This window comes from Hyalella azteca, unplaced genomic scaffold (genome assembly GCF_000764305.2).
Source record: "Hyalella azteca isolate HAZT.00-mixed unplaced genomic scaffold, Hazt_2.0.2 contig11575, whole genome shotgun sequence".
In the NCBI taxonomy this organism is placed as follows: Eukaryota; Metazoa; Arthropoda; class Malacostraca; order Amphipoda; family Hyalellidae; genus Hyalella; species Hyalella azteca.
The window spans coordinates 175,100-191,382 of NW_025941568.1; the positions used below are offsets into that span (position 1 = coordinate 175,100).

A 16,283-nucleotide genomic window follows, 5' to 3' on the forward strand; every position below is an offset into this window, starting at 1 on the left:
GGGAGGACATTTGGACAGGGCCTTCCGCCCCAGCAGTAAGACCCTCGCCAACACCCCCTCCACCACCGCGTCAGACGGGTTCCGCTTCGACTCCGTCGGTAAAACTATGGAAGTGTTAGGCATGGCGAAGCACGCCACAGAGTTTTTCCGCAAGGAGGGCCACCAACCCTCCAAGCACATTCAGGGCATTATCGACCTGGCCATTTCCACCCTCACCCAAGGCAGCGGTGCTTCCAGTCGCGAATCTTTCTGGTACCCAAGAAAGACGGGTCAAAACGCCTCATCATCGACCTGTCGCGGCTCAACGATTCCATCGTTTGTCCCCACTTCAAAATGACCAACCACGTCACGGCTGCAGGATAATTGATTTTATCACCCGGTCTAAGTTACCCCAAGAGCTGGGGTAACAAAGACCATCACTTTTTTGAAATTACATAAAGACTATGAGAGGCAGGAGCCAGCAATTCATGATGAGAAAAGCTAGAGTATAGACCTGTATTTTGCATGTTTCAATTCAAGTTTAATTTAGCTAGTAAAAAATGGCATCATATATAAAAAGTCTAAGTTACCCCATTTTACGGTATCCTGGATACCAGCATCATCATACATAAGAAATTGGTTTAAATCTTGGGTAAATGAGGAAATTAAAAAAGTGAACTGATTCTAATTTCTAAAAAATCTATGGTTTGTCAATTGTCACTATGCTACGACGCTACGTGCCAGCAGGCAGCAACAATGAAACATCACAAACGGTTGCCATATTTCTTTAAAAGCCTTTGGAATTCAAACCTACAAAATTCCTGAATTCAGATATGTGTGACTAAATTTGGTATATTGTAAGACTAATTCCGACAGTGCTTCAAACTCTATTAATTTGTAGGGTAAATGCGGTATATTCCGGCACATTAAGGACGCATCGAGAAATGAAAAACTTTAAGAAGAACCGTATGCGTTACTCGAGTTCTGTTTGCTTTAGGTGACTCTCAAAACGCCGCACGATGCACCAGCAACGATGAAACGTCACAAAATGTTACCATATTTATTTAAAAGCCTTTAGAATGCAAACCTACTAAGTCCCTATATTCTGACACTGTGTGTGACTATATTTGGCACGTGGTGAGATGTATTCCGACCGCGCTTCAAATTGCTTCCAACCGCGCTTCAAATACGTAATAATAACCAAGCCGTGGCCAAAGTACCAACTCGTTGTGAGGGATCATTGTCCATGGCAAGACCAAGGCTCTTTAAGGCCTTGCCAAAAGGGCTGAGAGGAGGAGAGTTCACCCCTTGCAACATTAAAGCAACAACTGGACAATTTGTTGAGAAAGATCCTGGATTGTCCAGTAATGGGAAACTACCCTCAGCAGGTGACAAGTCATAGCATCTTGCATCAGTTGGCCCAAAAGAGGGCAAATAGAGGAACACGTCAACCCGCCTAGCACTGACTTGAAGACGAAGGATGATGAAGGCGGTGCATCAGCGTGATTGGGGACTGGAAAGTCTCAAACTCATCACAAGGTCATAGGGGTTCACTTGTGCATTTTTGGCAATATTTTTTATGAAATTGTTTACTGCAATACAACAATTTTTTCGCTTGATTTCAAGCTCTTGCATGCAGATTTTAGTCAGTAATGTTAAATAATAATTGCTAAAGCTCAAAAATAACTTTTGTAGGCTTTCTTCTTGGTTTTAGCTTTGCTATAGTTGTACTGTTCAACCACTGTGACTTTTTGACTCCACTAAGTTTAATCTTGGGTACACTTGCATCTACTGCAGACATAACCATGTCTTTGAGAAATAACCACGAATCAGCTACATTCATGTTCTTTATGCTGTCCAAATTATTTGCCGCACTTGCTGCTTCATGGAGTTTTATTTAGTTGCTTTTTGCAAAGTTCAAATATTCATGGTTCCAGGGCAACTTTCATGATGTACTTTCCTTCCCAATAATGCAAAGAATGTTGTAAAATGTTGATAGTGTTATCCTTACCTTTTCTGCTCAAAATGCTTAATTATCACGACAAAGATTTACAAATAACTTGCAGAAGTTTTGATCCTGGAATACTTTTTTCATTTTACTTTTAATAATGCATAATGATTTATGCCTTTTTTATTTTAGATGATTATCAAAAGGTAGTTTAACATGAATTCCTCTGTACTGACAAGGTCTTATTTCCTGTATGTTTGTCTTTAGTTTTAACTGTCATACATATTCAATATGCTCTTATTTAGAGCCACACAATTCCACAAAATAATGTACAGTAATGTGTTTACCCCTACAGATTTCCTACAAATTGCATTTTCCTTATTAATCATTATGCGGGAGTATAAAATAGTTGTTCTTGGATCTGGTGGTGTAGGTAAATCTGCTCTTACAGTACAGTTTGTGCAAGGAATTTTTGTAGAAAAATATGATCCAACCATTGAAGACTCGTATAGAAAGCAGGTGAGCTAATTTTTAAACTGTTTAATTCTGAAGGTTTTAAGGTTGCTGCTGTAATTGTAATATCATACATAAATTTTGCTGGAGCCAGGATGTGATGACCTTCACAATATGCTATGAGTAATGGTTAATTTAATACCTCTTAGAGTTCTACGCTGCCTGTTGGTCCAATCATGAATTTTTATTAACAATAGGAGGTAATTCATCTAGTGGAAATCTTGTGGTTGCATAAATGACAGGAACGCTCAACCATGGCTCAAAAGGGCCGGGGCTCCCAAGACACCGAAGCCCTTCCCAGCCGTGAAATGGCAGTTCAAGAGCGAGGACCCCCGCCTACAGTCCTTAAACGGGAAACCATGGTCCCTCGAGCACGAGAACCTGGGAGGACATTTGGACAGGGCCTTCCGCCCCTGCAGTAAGACCAATTCGAGGAAGAAACAATCTAAAGATCAAATAGAGCTTTATAATGTTCAAAGCAAACAGCCTAAAACTCCGAGCTCTAATTAGATTGTTTTCGTTCCTCAAACGAAAATTTTTATGGCCTGTGCCCAATTTTTTTTTGTAAAAAATGATAAAAATAGCATGTTTTGCCAGAAATTAAAAAAATGCCAATAAAATGATAATTTTTACACACAGTTTTTGGAAAATGCTGCCCATTATCACAATTTAAGTTGAAGCATGAATCTCTAATCTATCACTAAACAGATTTAATAAAATTTCTTTTCTATGCAACTTTATTACACATAAATACTCGAGCTAATTTCTTCAACACCCTTACACTATTCCTATGTATATTTAATTAACAACAAGACAAACTTGAAAAAAAAAAACAAGATAAAACCTTTGAAATCTAGAAATTTGGCTCCAATTGTCTAAAGTCTTTGATTATTTTTCTGCTTTGGAAAGCACTTATTCAACAATTTCATTGTCAAATTATGCACACCATTGTTTTGCCATGCCCAAAAATTGGTGCATGGAAAATCTTCTACATTTTACATTTATCATATCTTTTTATGAGGAGAGTTTTGCTGGTCAAAACAGTGCCTTGCTTAACTTTATATTGATATTATGTTTTACTCTAAAATTGAATACATTTTGTTATATCATTGATTTGCTATAGTTGCTTTGGAAGAGGCTTCAGAACTGTAATTTTTGGTGGTGATTTTTTTATAAGATTTTTTATGCATTCAGTAAACTGTTCAACACTTGCAACAAGGCTGCAATGGTCCAACATTGAAACATGTATCTAATTTGAAATGCTTTTCGTGTAATTCAAAGTCGTTTTCTTCATAAAACACCTAATGTAAACTATTGTGTGCAGGTGGAGGTGGATGGGCAGCAGTGCATGTTAGAGATTCTTGATACTGCCGGGACTGAGCAATTCACTGCCATGCGAGATCTTTACATGAAGAATGGCCAAGGCTTTGTGCTGGTCTACAGCATCACTGCCCAGAGCACCTTCAATGACCTCTCAGATCTCCGTGAACAGATCCTCAGAGTCAAGGTTTCTAATTGACTATTTTTATGTTTCTATTATTGCTCTGATTTTCAGGGACAAGCCTTTGCTTCAAGTCAAGCTATCGATAATTCAAAATATATTCTTCCTCTGTAACTATGACTGTATTTAGTTATCAGTGCACAGTTATAAAGAATATCTATTTTGCTTATTTGTAGCTATATATAAAGTTGTCATTGCATAGGTATGAAGAATTTTTTAACTCGATAACGTAAAATTCTATGATCTCTTTTTAGAGGGGTAATCATTTTTCTTGAAAATGTATTTAAAATCAAACTATTAATATTAATATACGCAGCACATTCATGAAAATGTATATAATTGTATACCAGTATTAATTCTTACCTTTGATTTCATACCAAACAAATCAGGCCCACCACAAGACTAAATTTGCAAGTCAAAGTAATGATAATGTGTTAAAAACTTTCAAGGTGGCTTCTACAGGTCTTGATGGCTATCTACTTTTAAATGATGAGATCAGATTATAATAAAGAAAAAAAGACTTTTTTTATAATTATTCAGGATATTTTGTGTGTTCATTTTTCTGTCTATAATGTAACTTGCTTGTGCTATGCTATATTACTGAGACGTTCTGATCTTGAATTTTATATATGAAAGAAGCTTAGATGGAGTCCAACTAGGCCTCAAATTTCATTAACAAAATTAAAAAGAATGTAGTATCTTGATAACATAAAAATGACAAATTTCATTAACAAAATTGAAGAGAATGTAGTATCTTGATAACATAAAAATGACAAATTTCATTAACAAAATTGAAGAGAATGTAGTATCTTGATAGGGCCCAAAAATGACACGAGTTCTCACTAATAACTCACTTGTGCAGGACACGGACGATGTGCCCATGATTTTGGTTGGCAACAAATGTGATCTGGAGGACGAGCGCGTGGTGGGCAAAGATCAGGGACTGAACCTTGCCAAAAACTTCATGTGTGCCTTCCTTGAGTCCTCTGCTAAAGCCAAGATCAATGTCAACGAGATATTTTATGACCTCGTGCGTCAAATCAACAGGAAAAGTCCTGACAAGATTAAAAATGGTAGACCTGGCCGGAAAACAAAGTGCGTTCTCTTATAAATTTCTTGGGTGGTTCGCAGGTCCGCAATATCTGTTGACGACATATGAGAGTGGCATGGGCGCAACAGTAGAGCCCATTTAATTATTTCATTACTTCATCATTCTTGCGTTCATGATCTTGTGTCTACATATAATGCAGATGAATAACTATTTCTGTACCTTGGTGCCGAAAGTCCTTCAATTTCAAGTCCTAAATCTGTCAGGTCTGAAGATTGTACGAACTTAAATTCCATAATATATTAATAAACTGAGCATCAGGTATTGATAATGATAAAATGACTTGCATTTGTATCTTTCCTGAAGGATATTCATGTCCTGATTTTCTTAATGATACAATAGAGTAAATACTGCCCAGTAATGAGTGAAACTCTGCAGGTGGTCTATAGCTCTGTAAAGCTCTTCTCAAGTGTCATGAATAATTATCTAATACTAATTACTAAGAATCACAAAAATTCTTGGTAATGTGATTTCAAGTGGATTAATGGTGAATTGATACATAATTTTGTCCAAAGCACTGCCTGATACAGCGTTAATCTTACGTAAATAAACTATGATATATTAGTCTCACTGAGATAATTATATTTGTAACTAACGAACTTCAGTATAAACAGTGTTGATCAACGCATCTATAGGTTATATCTTCTAGTTTTTTTCCTTTCTTTTCAAGCTTATAAACTTGGTAATTCCGGTTATTTTACTTGTAGTGCTTATGTATGTCAACTGAATGTTTCTGTATGGGCATTTCATCCCTTCTCTACTCTGTAATGATCTTTCTATAACCCAAGTTTCGTTGGTACATTAGGTATGGTTTCCTTTATTGAACTTCTGAATCAGACTGGAATGTCATAGCCTTGTTGTCTTGCTGTCTTATCTCGGGAATCTCATAATGAGTGCTGTTGGCCGCTCACATTTGCCTCGAATGAAAGCAATGCCGGACGAAATGACCAGCGTTTACCTCAGTTGCCAAAGTTGAATTTGAAATTGCGTACTACATAATTATTATTATTATTAGTGGTTAGAGGGCATGAGTGCGTCTTTTGAACTGATGCTGGTGCATGCGTACTTCAAAAGGTCATATTCACGTGGAGGATAGACTGCCATAGATTCATCCTAATTTCTGTCCTGTGTTTGGAGTGAAAGGCGATTCTGGAAGTTCTACCGTATTTTCACTGCACTCTCGTGTGAGCTCAAGCTCATGAAAATTGGCCTTTATTTTTAGAGTCCACTTGATAAAGATTGGGATATATGTAGATGCAGCTTCAATAATATCGAAATTCATCTAAACTGTCTCTTATGTCACCTATCAAAAATTTTTGTTTGCTAACTTTCACATTATTATATTCCCGGACCTGTTCTTTATTGTTTCTTACACGTCTCATTTTTTTTATCGCAACGCAGCACATCATTAAGTTTACATTTAAAATGCCAGAAAATGACAAGCAAATTAACTATTATTTCATTGATAAGTTTCTGAGTCCAGCCCCATCCCTTCAACAATAATAGTACAATCGACAGAAAGATGAAACTTGTGATGAATTTGCTTTGCATTTACTTAGTTAAATTCGTAGTTAATTTGCGATGAAAGTAAATTAATTGTATAAATACTTGATTTCACCTAATATACATTGCCTTGTATTTGACGTCCCTGTGTGTGATGGTTTTGTTATTATTGTCTGGTAATCTATCGATTTTATTTGTGCTTGCCGTCGCTTTTGTCGCACAAATACAAGCATTCTAGATTTGTTCCTTTTAATTCATGCTTTTTAAATCAGAAGCTGCTCTGTGCAATAGAAATTGAATTCGTTGCTGCTTCCCCATTTCGAATTTATTGATTAATGTTGCCCAGATTTGCGTTTATGAGTGAAGTTTGCTTTCTTTATATTTAAAAACATCTTCAAGAGTCCTTATGATTGTAGCTAATTTTATTGCTGCTGTCTGACAATTTTCTCGTGTTTGTTTTAGTTGTCCAAAATATTTCTCTCAGTGGAAACTTCCCTTTAGAATCCCTGCCCTTTTCTAAAGTCATTCCATGCTTAGCGAATGTAATCTTTCATTTCCAAACTCATACTGCTGCGTGCATCTGATAAACTAAAACTGGAAACACATATAGACCCGCGCTTTTCTCTACTATTGTGCACATCATAAGGATTCAAGTCAGCAGGTTCGCCTCTACAGGATGTCATATAGAGCTCTTACATTTGTCGAGAGACGTGTATGCATGCAACTCATTGCTTACTTTGCCTTGTTTTTAAATGACAACTCGGCTAGGGATGCACCGCCTGCATGGCTCTTCCTTAGCATGTCAAGTTTATTAAATTAATACTGCTCTTCCGCTGCTTTCTATGTGGATTACTAAGGATTTAGTTTCGTGCACGTCAAAGAATGCCTCTGACATTTTTACTCGTCGGAAGACCTATTGGTTCGCTTTCCTAGAGGCTTCCTGAGCGCTTCGTCTCGGTCATAAGATCAGGTTATTACGATGAAAGAATCCCTCGGTCATATTTCCTCAAACGATAGTAAGAGTGTTTTGCTGAACTTCACTTATTTTCGGCGTCCATTCGATAATACTAACGCTGCCTCCTGTTCGTTGTGTGTCGCCGGTCATGCCAGACCATCCGCCCCGCGTTGTTCATGAATGAAATGATCTAGACCTTCCACCTTGTTGGTGTTCTTCGTGACCAGTGCAAGATAAGGACATAGAAAAGTAACCAATTCACCTCACTGCTACTTCTGTTGTGAGTGGCAGTAGCTATGACTCGTCTACCGTTAACAGCCGAATTTATTTTTTTGTGAACTAAGTCTTTCCATAAAATTTTGCCTTGTTGCTCTATTTTTCGAGTACGGACTCTGCCTGGCACACCATGATTGTGGATTTGTACCGAGTTGAATGAAATTGCGATTAAAGGAATGGCGAGCACGCTTGTGTAGCGTGGTGCCATTGAGTTTTTTTTTTTTCAAAATACGCTCTTATTAAATTGTATTCGCCGGCACGCTCGTCACACTGAGGTCACATTCTTCGTTCCTACGTAAATAATTCCATCTTTATGTGTGTAATTTATTACTGTGCAGAGTTGTTGCTTGGCGATGTCACATACTGAATCCTGTTATTTTTTCACATTTTCTTCATAAAACTCTCCTTTTGTGGTGCGTTGAATGTGCGTGATTGATGTAATGACTACGATGCGCTGCCATTCAGCGTCGCGATATATTTGAAAATTGATTACCTGTCGATACACTATTACGTGCGACCTATTAGATCGCTCTTAGTATTGGAGAGCAATCGGCGCTTCCTTATGAACATTTTTCAAGCCTATAAACTGCCCACTATGAAATTAACACCAGTTTCAAAACTCTGTTCTTGCTCCGTTCGGAACCCAAAATTTAAACAAACTAAGAATTAAGCTTTTCTTAGCTGCTTTTCAGATTGAACTCTCTTATAGGATAATGTGAAGGTTTAGATATTCTATTATCATAACTACATGTACAGATGTGGGAGCGTAAGATATTGCTTGACTTTTTGTCTGCTTTCCTCGAAATTGAGCTTATACTTGTTTGTGTAAACAGAATAATGGATATATACCTAATACGTTGTTCGTAGTGTTTCACTGACAATGCATCCTAAGCTAGAGAACCTTTCGTCAACTTGTGCAGCAACAATACGTGCCTAGCTTGAAAAAATTCTCATCATCGCTTGGAGATGGTGCCCATCCCTCGTAAATAATACGAAGCAGTCAGAGTTGGTTAGCAGCATTGCTCTTCAACCTCTACAACGGACAGTGTTGCCATTAAGTTGGTAACAAATTTGTCTTGGGAATCTTTTACAGCAACATCGCGTGCTAGTTTTATAGGTCTACAGGAGACATTTCACAGTAGCGAGAATGGCGCTGCTCTCTGAAGGTAAAAATAAATACTACGTAGCTCATGGTCTTCATTTATCTCACCAGAAATGGTACAGAATGGTTGGAATGAACATAATAGTGATGATCGTTAATTCTTGTTTTTTACCAAGATCATTATCATTTAACCAGTGCCTGCCTGCATGCACAGGCTGTCTCCGTTGACACAAACCACTTTCTGCTCCCCAGCTTTTCATGTTAATTTATAAGTGCCTAAATGTGATAGACGAACAAATTAGCAAATTGTGTGTAGAAATAAAATAGGGCGAGGCTTAATTATAGGTTAAATATATATAAAAGCAGTAACTAGCTGCCAAAGATTAACTCTAGATCATTATAATTAACTAAGTAGGCACTTGCAATGGACGGAGTGAGTTTAACATATCACTGCATGCTGGAATAACGCTATTTATCTTAGCACCTACTGCTATTTTAAACGTAAAAATTGCGGTATTAGCATACATTGCTTACCCCAAATTTGCTAACGTTAAGTTTACCATCATCTAATAATTCAATGACAGTCATCTTCTGCTATTCAAAGCTTACAAGCATGAGTAAACGTCATATTTTATCTCAAAAATGTGCCAAACGAACGAAGCCTAACTTTGACAACCTCATTCGCCACTAAGAGCTCAGGTGGAGACTGATGTAGCTTACAGTTCAATGGGGTACTTACGAGGGAAAAACTTGATCTTTTACGAGTGGCTAAAGTTGACGAATTGATCAGCAAATCCTTTCGAAAATCCTCTGCATCACATCAGCATAGGATATATATATCGGGGACCAACCTATAACAGGAATGACTGAACAAGTCCCTAGTAATCGAAACGCATCGAATTATTTCAATATAAAATGGAAGACATTGTAACATTACAGTTTCTCTCTTCGTGGCTAACTCATTATTAACTAAAGACATGAAATTACATAAATGCAACCGAAGCAAATGTAAGGAAGTTGATTAGAACGAAATAAGTAGGAACAAATTTGAGCACATATCGCTGTAGAGAAACGAAACCGGTTAAGTGTTGGTAATTTGAAATAATTGCACGATGAGACCGCGCCTTCTGTGTTATAGAGGAGAGCATAATAATTAATTAAAATTGAGGAGTCCCTACTACACTCGAGACGTTAATTTAATTGTTTAATTGCTCCTGAAATTCAATACTTCGACAAGATCGTACTAAATGAATTTGTGTTTGACCACGGCAGCGCGCGCAGTGACGTCAATATATAATCGGTAGCAGCGACTCTGCATCCAAGACTAGCGATCCAAATGAGCTAAATGACAGACAAAATTGAGATTGAGCATGAGATTCTCATTTGTGAACAGATCCAATAATTTACCCTGTGTCTAATCGTCAACGACGGGTAAAATCTAACAAGAATTGTCCGCAATCCCTCTGACGATAATTGGTATAGTTGTTCTCTTTCTCAAAACAAATCAAATCCCTGATCGTTCCATCAATTGAAGAAATGGAAATCTGGCGGCTTATGAGTTAGCCGGTAGTCCCGGTACACTGAAATGGTTGGATAATATGTACACGCCATCATTTCATCTTCACATGAAGAAGAACACTATTGATGTACTGGCAAAGAACATCACCAGATCACAATAGTGGCAATGTACACAAAACACCCGTCTGATTAATGTAATGTACTTTCGGTTTACTGAAACCTGGAACTCAGTGTTACCTTCTCTTCTAGAGCGAACGAAATACTTCGGACGATTTGAACTCACCACTTTCACAGAAATCCCAATAATACGACTATAAAAACTTTTTTTTTGCTCATTCTGAAGGCCAAGTCTCATCCTGAACAACTCCTATGAGCAAACTATTGAGCCAACATTCTTCTGCCGCCTGGAATGTGCAGATGATGAATGTCACTCACAACCGCGTACGCAGAAGAGCAAGAGTGAGAACAGGCACAGCAATGAGACTGAGTGATGGTCTAGTGCTGGGCAGCGCAGCATTGCAGTTGTCGCTGGTGCAGTAACACTCCTCGTAGTACACACCGTTCAGATCCACACCCCAGTTACACACGTTCGTCACGCCCGTCTCAGTGACAGATGCACAACGTCTGATCACCGTCCTCCAACGGCCGTCCCCTGCAATGGCATCATCAGTAGGTATAAGCTGCCGTTGACAATCTCATGAGAAGAAATTGTGTTAATTCCCACCCAAAAGTGAAGAATTTCAATCTAAAGGTCTTTAGGTAGTTTATAATTTTAAATGACTATATAAAATCAAATACCAAGCAAAATAATTTTTAAGCAATTTTACTGCCCAAATTAAGTACTTATAGTCATCATTTGAAGTGAAATAAATTGACTGAATCAGAGGAAAAAATTGACTGCCCATTAAGGGCTACATTCTTGGGTAAAAATTTAACTAGAAGTTCTTTCTATCAACTATGATCCAATTACTTTAAATAGTGTTTGATAACATTTCACTTTGGGATTTAATTATATTATTGGAAATTAATAGCAAGATGACAAGTTTATCCAACACCATGACTGCAAATTAGACACTGGTCAAATACATTACAGTATATATACATTCCTGACGTTGACATTTACATTCCTAGGTGTTCATTTAGAAAGTATCTCAGGCACTGTCATTAGTTGATAAGTAATTTTGAGTAAAGAAAATGTTGTATGTAAAAAAATAAACACTAGCATATCATCCTGGCATCATCCAAGATCAGAAATCTAAGCAGTTTTTGAATCACACCATCCTGAAATTTATAAATAATAATAAAGCTTATTTATTCTAATTGGAGAAAGATACATCCAAACCTACATATAACATTGAACTATTAAAAGAACTGATGGAATACTACCAATTATCAAATCAAATCATAAACACAGGCATTTAACTAATGCCCTACTATATTTGACTTTCATTTAAACTATTTTGTGCATTTAAATTTGATTTGTATATATAACATTTTAAAATCTAATTCCCTTTATTGATCCAATCTTTTCCAATCAGTTTTGCAGTGACTAAATATTAACTTCCAATGAATAAATTCTCAGGTCCACAAACTATCCCAATGCAATGAGTATCATGGATTGCATCCAACAGCCCCTATATATTTGCAGTCCCAGGTTTCAAACACACAAACCTTGACAACCACTTGTAAGGTTAAACATATACCTATGACAACAAGATCCAATATTAGTCATCATCTTTTTCAATTTCAACAAGCAACCTATGACAACAAGATCCAATATTAGTCATCATCTTTTTCAATTTCAACAAGCAACCTATGGCAACAAGATCCTATATTAGTCGTCACCATTTTCAATTTCTTCAAGTGCACTTACAGATGAAACTCCTTGGGCTCTGCTTGGTGACCTTAACGCAGAAAGTGCCAGGCGTGACACTCTCATCATGCAGGCAGTCTACAGGAACATGTTCTTCTTCCCTGAATTTCTGGTAGGCGCCACACAAATCCTTCCCTTTTGGATCTTCATCAGTTGAACACTGGTAGCACTTCACGCTGCTGCCTGCAGAGGCACAGTTTTAAACTATGAATATATCATCCCTGCATAACAAGCCATGAACTATTGAATGAACATTCAGTAACTTTATAGCAGTGAGACTTTTGTTCCAAGATTAGATGGGTTTGAAAACTTCAATATGATCTGACAAAGAAATTTAGCCAACCAGCATGGATATTTTTCTTCTATTATTTTACCAAAAGCCTTTGCATAATTTTTTGTAATATTCTTGCATTAAAGTTCATATTTGAATTACCTAATATCTGTTATTTGAAAGCTATAAATTTTGTACCATTCTCCTACTAATATCAGACAAATTTTGAAGAAATTATAATCAAGCTGTATAATTCATGTATATAGAAAGTTTAGGGTAAAAAAGTACAAAAATCTATTTAGAGTTTTAATGCACATAATATATACACATAATTAAAATACATGAAAATCAAAACTTTCCAGAGTACTTGAGCACTCCTAAAAGGTATAGACCACTACCTCTTTTTATCACAAACAATAAATTTTAACCCCTTAAGAACATTAAAAACATCATGAAGTTTGAAATAAAAATGGCACTTTTTTAAATCAAATTTGTTACTAAAATATTATACAAATTCAATTGAAAAACACAAAATGAATTTTATTATTGATTTGTTTCTAGTTTAATTCAAGGAAAGATGCTTCATATTAAAACTTTAGAAGCATATTAAAAATATCAGCCAAGTTTAAAAAAAATTGTCTAGATTTAGGTTATAAAATCCAAAATGATCTATCCTAATGATCCTATACATACTAATACACACATATATATACACAGGGTGTGTACTGGTATTTAGAAAAAAAAATTCCTTGGCTTTTCCGTGACTCTCAATGACCATCAATATAATTTTCCAAGACTCATATTCGGGAGGTTAAGCATGACTGAAAGACTAACCATACATATTCTATCATCTCCTACAGTTGATAAATAGCAAACGTGTAAATGCATAGAGCAGGCAGACACAGAGTAACAAAAAATGACATATCGGAAAATCAAGCCCACACTGGTATTATTATTAATTCAAGTGTCAAATCACAACAAATATTGAGGAATGCACACAAGATTGTACATGATAATGCCAATACAGTTTAGAACACGATTCAACGCCACTACCCTAACATTCAACTGGCAGCTATTTCATCAACTTTTTCTTTAATGTTCTCTTCAAGAGTGTCAAGCATTGTTTTCAAAGATCGCCTCAAGGCATTGAAATTTGCGATTATTTTCAAATCCCCCTTTCTTTCCATTGCTTCTGCATATTCATCTGCTGCTTGCTGAAGTGCCTTGATGCCCTCCTCTGTACGCCTTTTCTTCTTCTTCAGTTCTTCTAGCTCATCCAACAAAGCATTCCTCTCCTGGGTTTTCAGGGCCTTTGCATTCTGCTCTTTCTCTTCTGCCAAATAATTATTGTAGGATGTTTTGGCACTGCTGGCTGCAAGCAGCATCTTCTTGGTGATGGTCATATTGTTTAGGCCTCCAACATGTGCAACATCAACTACAGCAGGCAGGGCAACCTGCATTTGCTCTTTCATGTTGAGCATCATTATTTCCTTCTTGAACAAAAACCCTCTTTCAGCCGTGGCTTGGCTGAATTTTCAGTTTGAGCAGTGGCCAGGGTATGAAGTGATGCTTTGACACAACGTTCAGTGGTGGACAGCCATTCGACCTCATGTTGGGGGGATGTAGAGCTCAAAATATTCAAAGCAGAATGATGTCAAGGGTTGGCTATGGATAGCAGGTTCCATTCATGGCTGATTGGTGGATGTCTAGAAAGATCCAAGGCGTTTGATTCAGGGCTTATTGGTGCACAAAATTGGTGGTGCTTGGCTGCACTCCCCCATGTAAGTGTAACCAACATCAACATATTGAGGGAAATCAAAACGCCTTTTATTCCATGACTTTCCATGACCTGAAATAAAATCCAAATACTTTCCAGACCTGGAAAATGAAAAATCAAATTTCACGACTTTCTAGGTTTTCCATGACCGGTATGCACCCTGAATACATTCATCATTGTGTAAAGTGAGTATATATAAGTATATATACAGGTTTGGTTGAAGACCAGAGCGATTTATACGCTCTGGTCTTCAACCAAACCTGTATAAATGAAGAACTTCTGCCTAACTACACTAATAAGTATATATACATATATATACCGGTACTAGCTTATATAGAATAAGATTGCATTTTTGGGCAGTGACAGCTGCTGATAGCAGCAAGCATAAAATTTATTTAAATTCACTAGTAAATCTGCCACTGATTTACGCTCATATATAAGTGGCAAGAGGATATGATCATGTACGCAGAATACATGCTGTTACGGAATACACAACTGCAGCTGCTGCCACTGTTGGTAACAGCAGGCATTGAACATGTGTATGATCACTTCTCACAAACACATTTACATTGATAGTCTTAGACAGGTGGTGAGAGGATCTAATTGCGACAGCACACAAACAAGCATCTTTGTTTAGACTGGTTTTAGTTAGGGCTTATGCTTATTTTTTTAAAGATTTTCAGCGCACCATGCAAATCAAGAAATGATGATATGAATTTCTGCACACCTGGCTGGCATATTATATATCTACTGTTTAAGGCTTTAAGCTGCAACTAGAGTTTTCCCAGAATTTTTGGAGCTGCAAGATTTCCTCTAGATGATTTATTTTCTATATAATTTCTAATAACACTGTACAATTGGACCATAAGATTCTAAACATATGACATAATGGTTACTTTGGTGCCACAACCTTCTATTCATAAGTAGGAAAATTCCAATCTAGACAACTGGCACATCTTCTGGACTATGGCATAAATCTGGCCAATTTCACCCATTCCTATGACGTCTTCCTAATTTCTTCAATGAAAAATAAAAAAACTCTTATTTCTAACTACAACTCTCAAAACTCATTAGTGTATCAATAATTTTTACTGTGATATTAGGAAAATTTTGCTGATATTCCAGATGGGGTGCAGGTCAATTGACACATGTAATATATATAAGTAATGTCACTGATACTATTTAAAGACATTAAAATTTTCAGAGAACAAAGCACATAAAAAACTTACCTAAATGGCAATGAAGAAAAATAATTAGCAAAAACAATAATATGTTATTGGCAAACATATTTTAAAACTGTTTCAACAATTTATTTTCCAAGCAGTAGGTATGTGCACAAACAAAATTTTTTTCTTCTGATTTTAATAAAAATTATACAGCTGAAAAAAAAAAAAATTTTGTGAGAAAAATACCATATAATATTAGTGAAATACAAATAAAAGTGAAAAGATATGAATTTTTTCCTTTATCAAATTATGTCTAAAAAAATTGACCAATTTTCAAAAACACTATTATTTCTAGGTTTCCTATGAGCCAATTTCAAAGATTTTAAAACCATTAGAAAGTTCTTCTTGTGAGCTATATATTCTAAATGAAATAAAACATTTTGGTTGAGACTTAGGTGGGGGGAGGGGGGTGAAGGGTGTGACAGATAGATTTGAATGGTATAAATTAAACAAAAACCAGAATTAAACACAAAAAATTTGAGTTTGATAAATAATACTAAACAAATGATATAGGTATAAATGATAAATAAATTACAAATAGAAATTATTGATAAATAAATGATATACCGGTATGTCATACAGTCATATGAATGAACAAATAATAAATGAATAATAAGTGAATAATGAATAAATGACAAATGAATGAATGATGAGTGAACAATTAATAAATAATTTACTAATTAATGATGAATAAATGATAAATGAATGAAAAATGAGTGAGTAATTGATTAAG

At 36.2% G+C, this 16,283-nt stretch overlaps 2 protein-coding genes across 2 annotated transcripts; one reads left to right on the forward strand and one right to left on the reverse strand.

The window, feature by feature from the left end:
- Positions 1-2,281: 2,281 nt before the first annotated feature.
- Positions 2,282-8,645, forward strand: LOC108680208 (ras-related protein Rap-1b). The gene is made up of 3 exons (XM_018168989.1): positions 2,282-2,446; positions 3,765-3,947; positions 4,804-8,645. The coding sequence occupies exons 1-3, from the start codon at positions 2,318-2,320 to the stop codon at positions 5,050-5,052; spliced, it is 561 nt and encodes a 186-aa protein (XP_018024478.1). The 5' UTR covers positions 2,282-2,317; the 3' UTR covers positions 5,053-8,645.
- A 325-nt stretch (positions 8,646-8,970) lies between these two features.
- On the reverse strand, positions 8,971-15,581 carry LOC108680203 (the record flags this gene model as incomplete). The annotated part of the gene is made up of 3 exons (XM_018168977.2): positions 8,971-11,055; positions 12,277-12,459; positions 15,554-15,581. Coding segments are annotated over 3 exons (432 nt in total), but the record flags the coding sequence as incomplete, so codon positions are not given.
- Between the last annotated feature and the right edge of the window lie 702 nt (positions 15,582-16,283).

Coding starts and splice junctions, on each gene's coding strand:
- LOC108680208 (XM_018168989.1), top strand. CDS start 2,318: ATGCGGGAGTATAAAATAGTTGTTCTTGGATCTGGTGGTGTAGGTAAA. Junction 2,447..3,764: donor AAGACTCGTATAGAAAGCAG/GTGAGCTAATTT, acceptor TATTGTGTGCAG/GTGGAGGTGGATGGGCAGCA. Junction 3,948..4,803: donor AACAGATCCTCAGAGTCAAG/GTTTCTAATTGA, acceptor TCACTTGTGCAG/GACACGGACGATGTGCCCAT.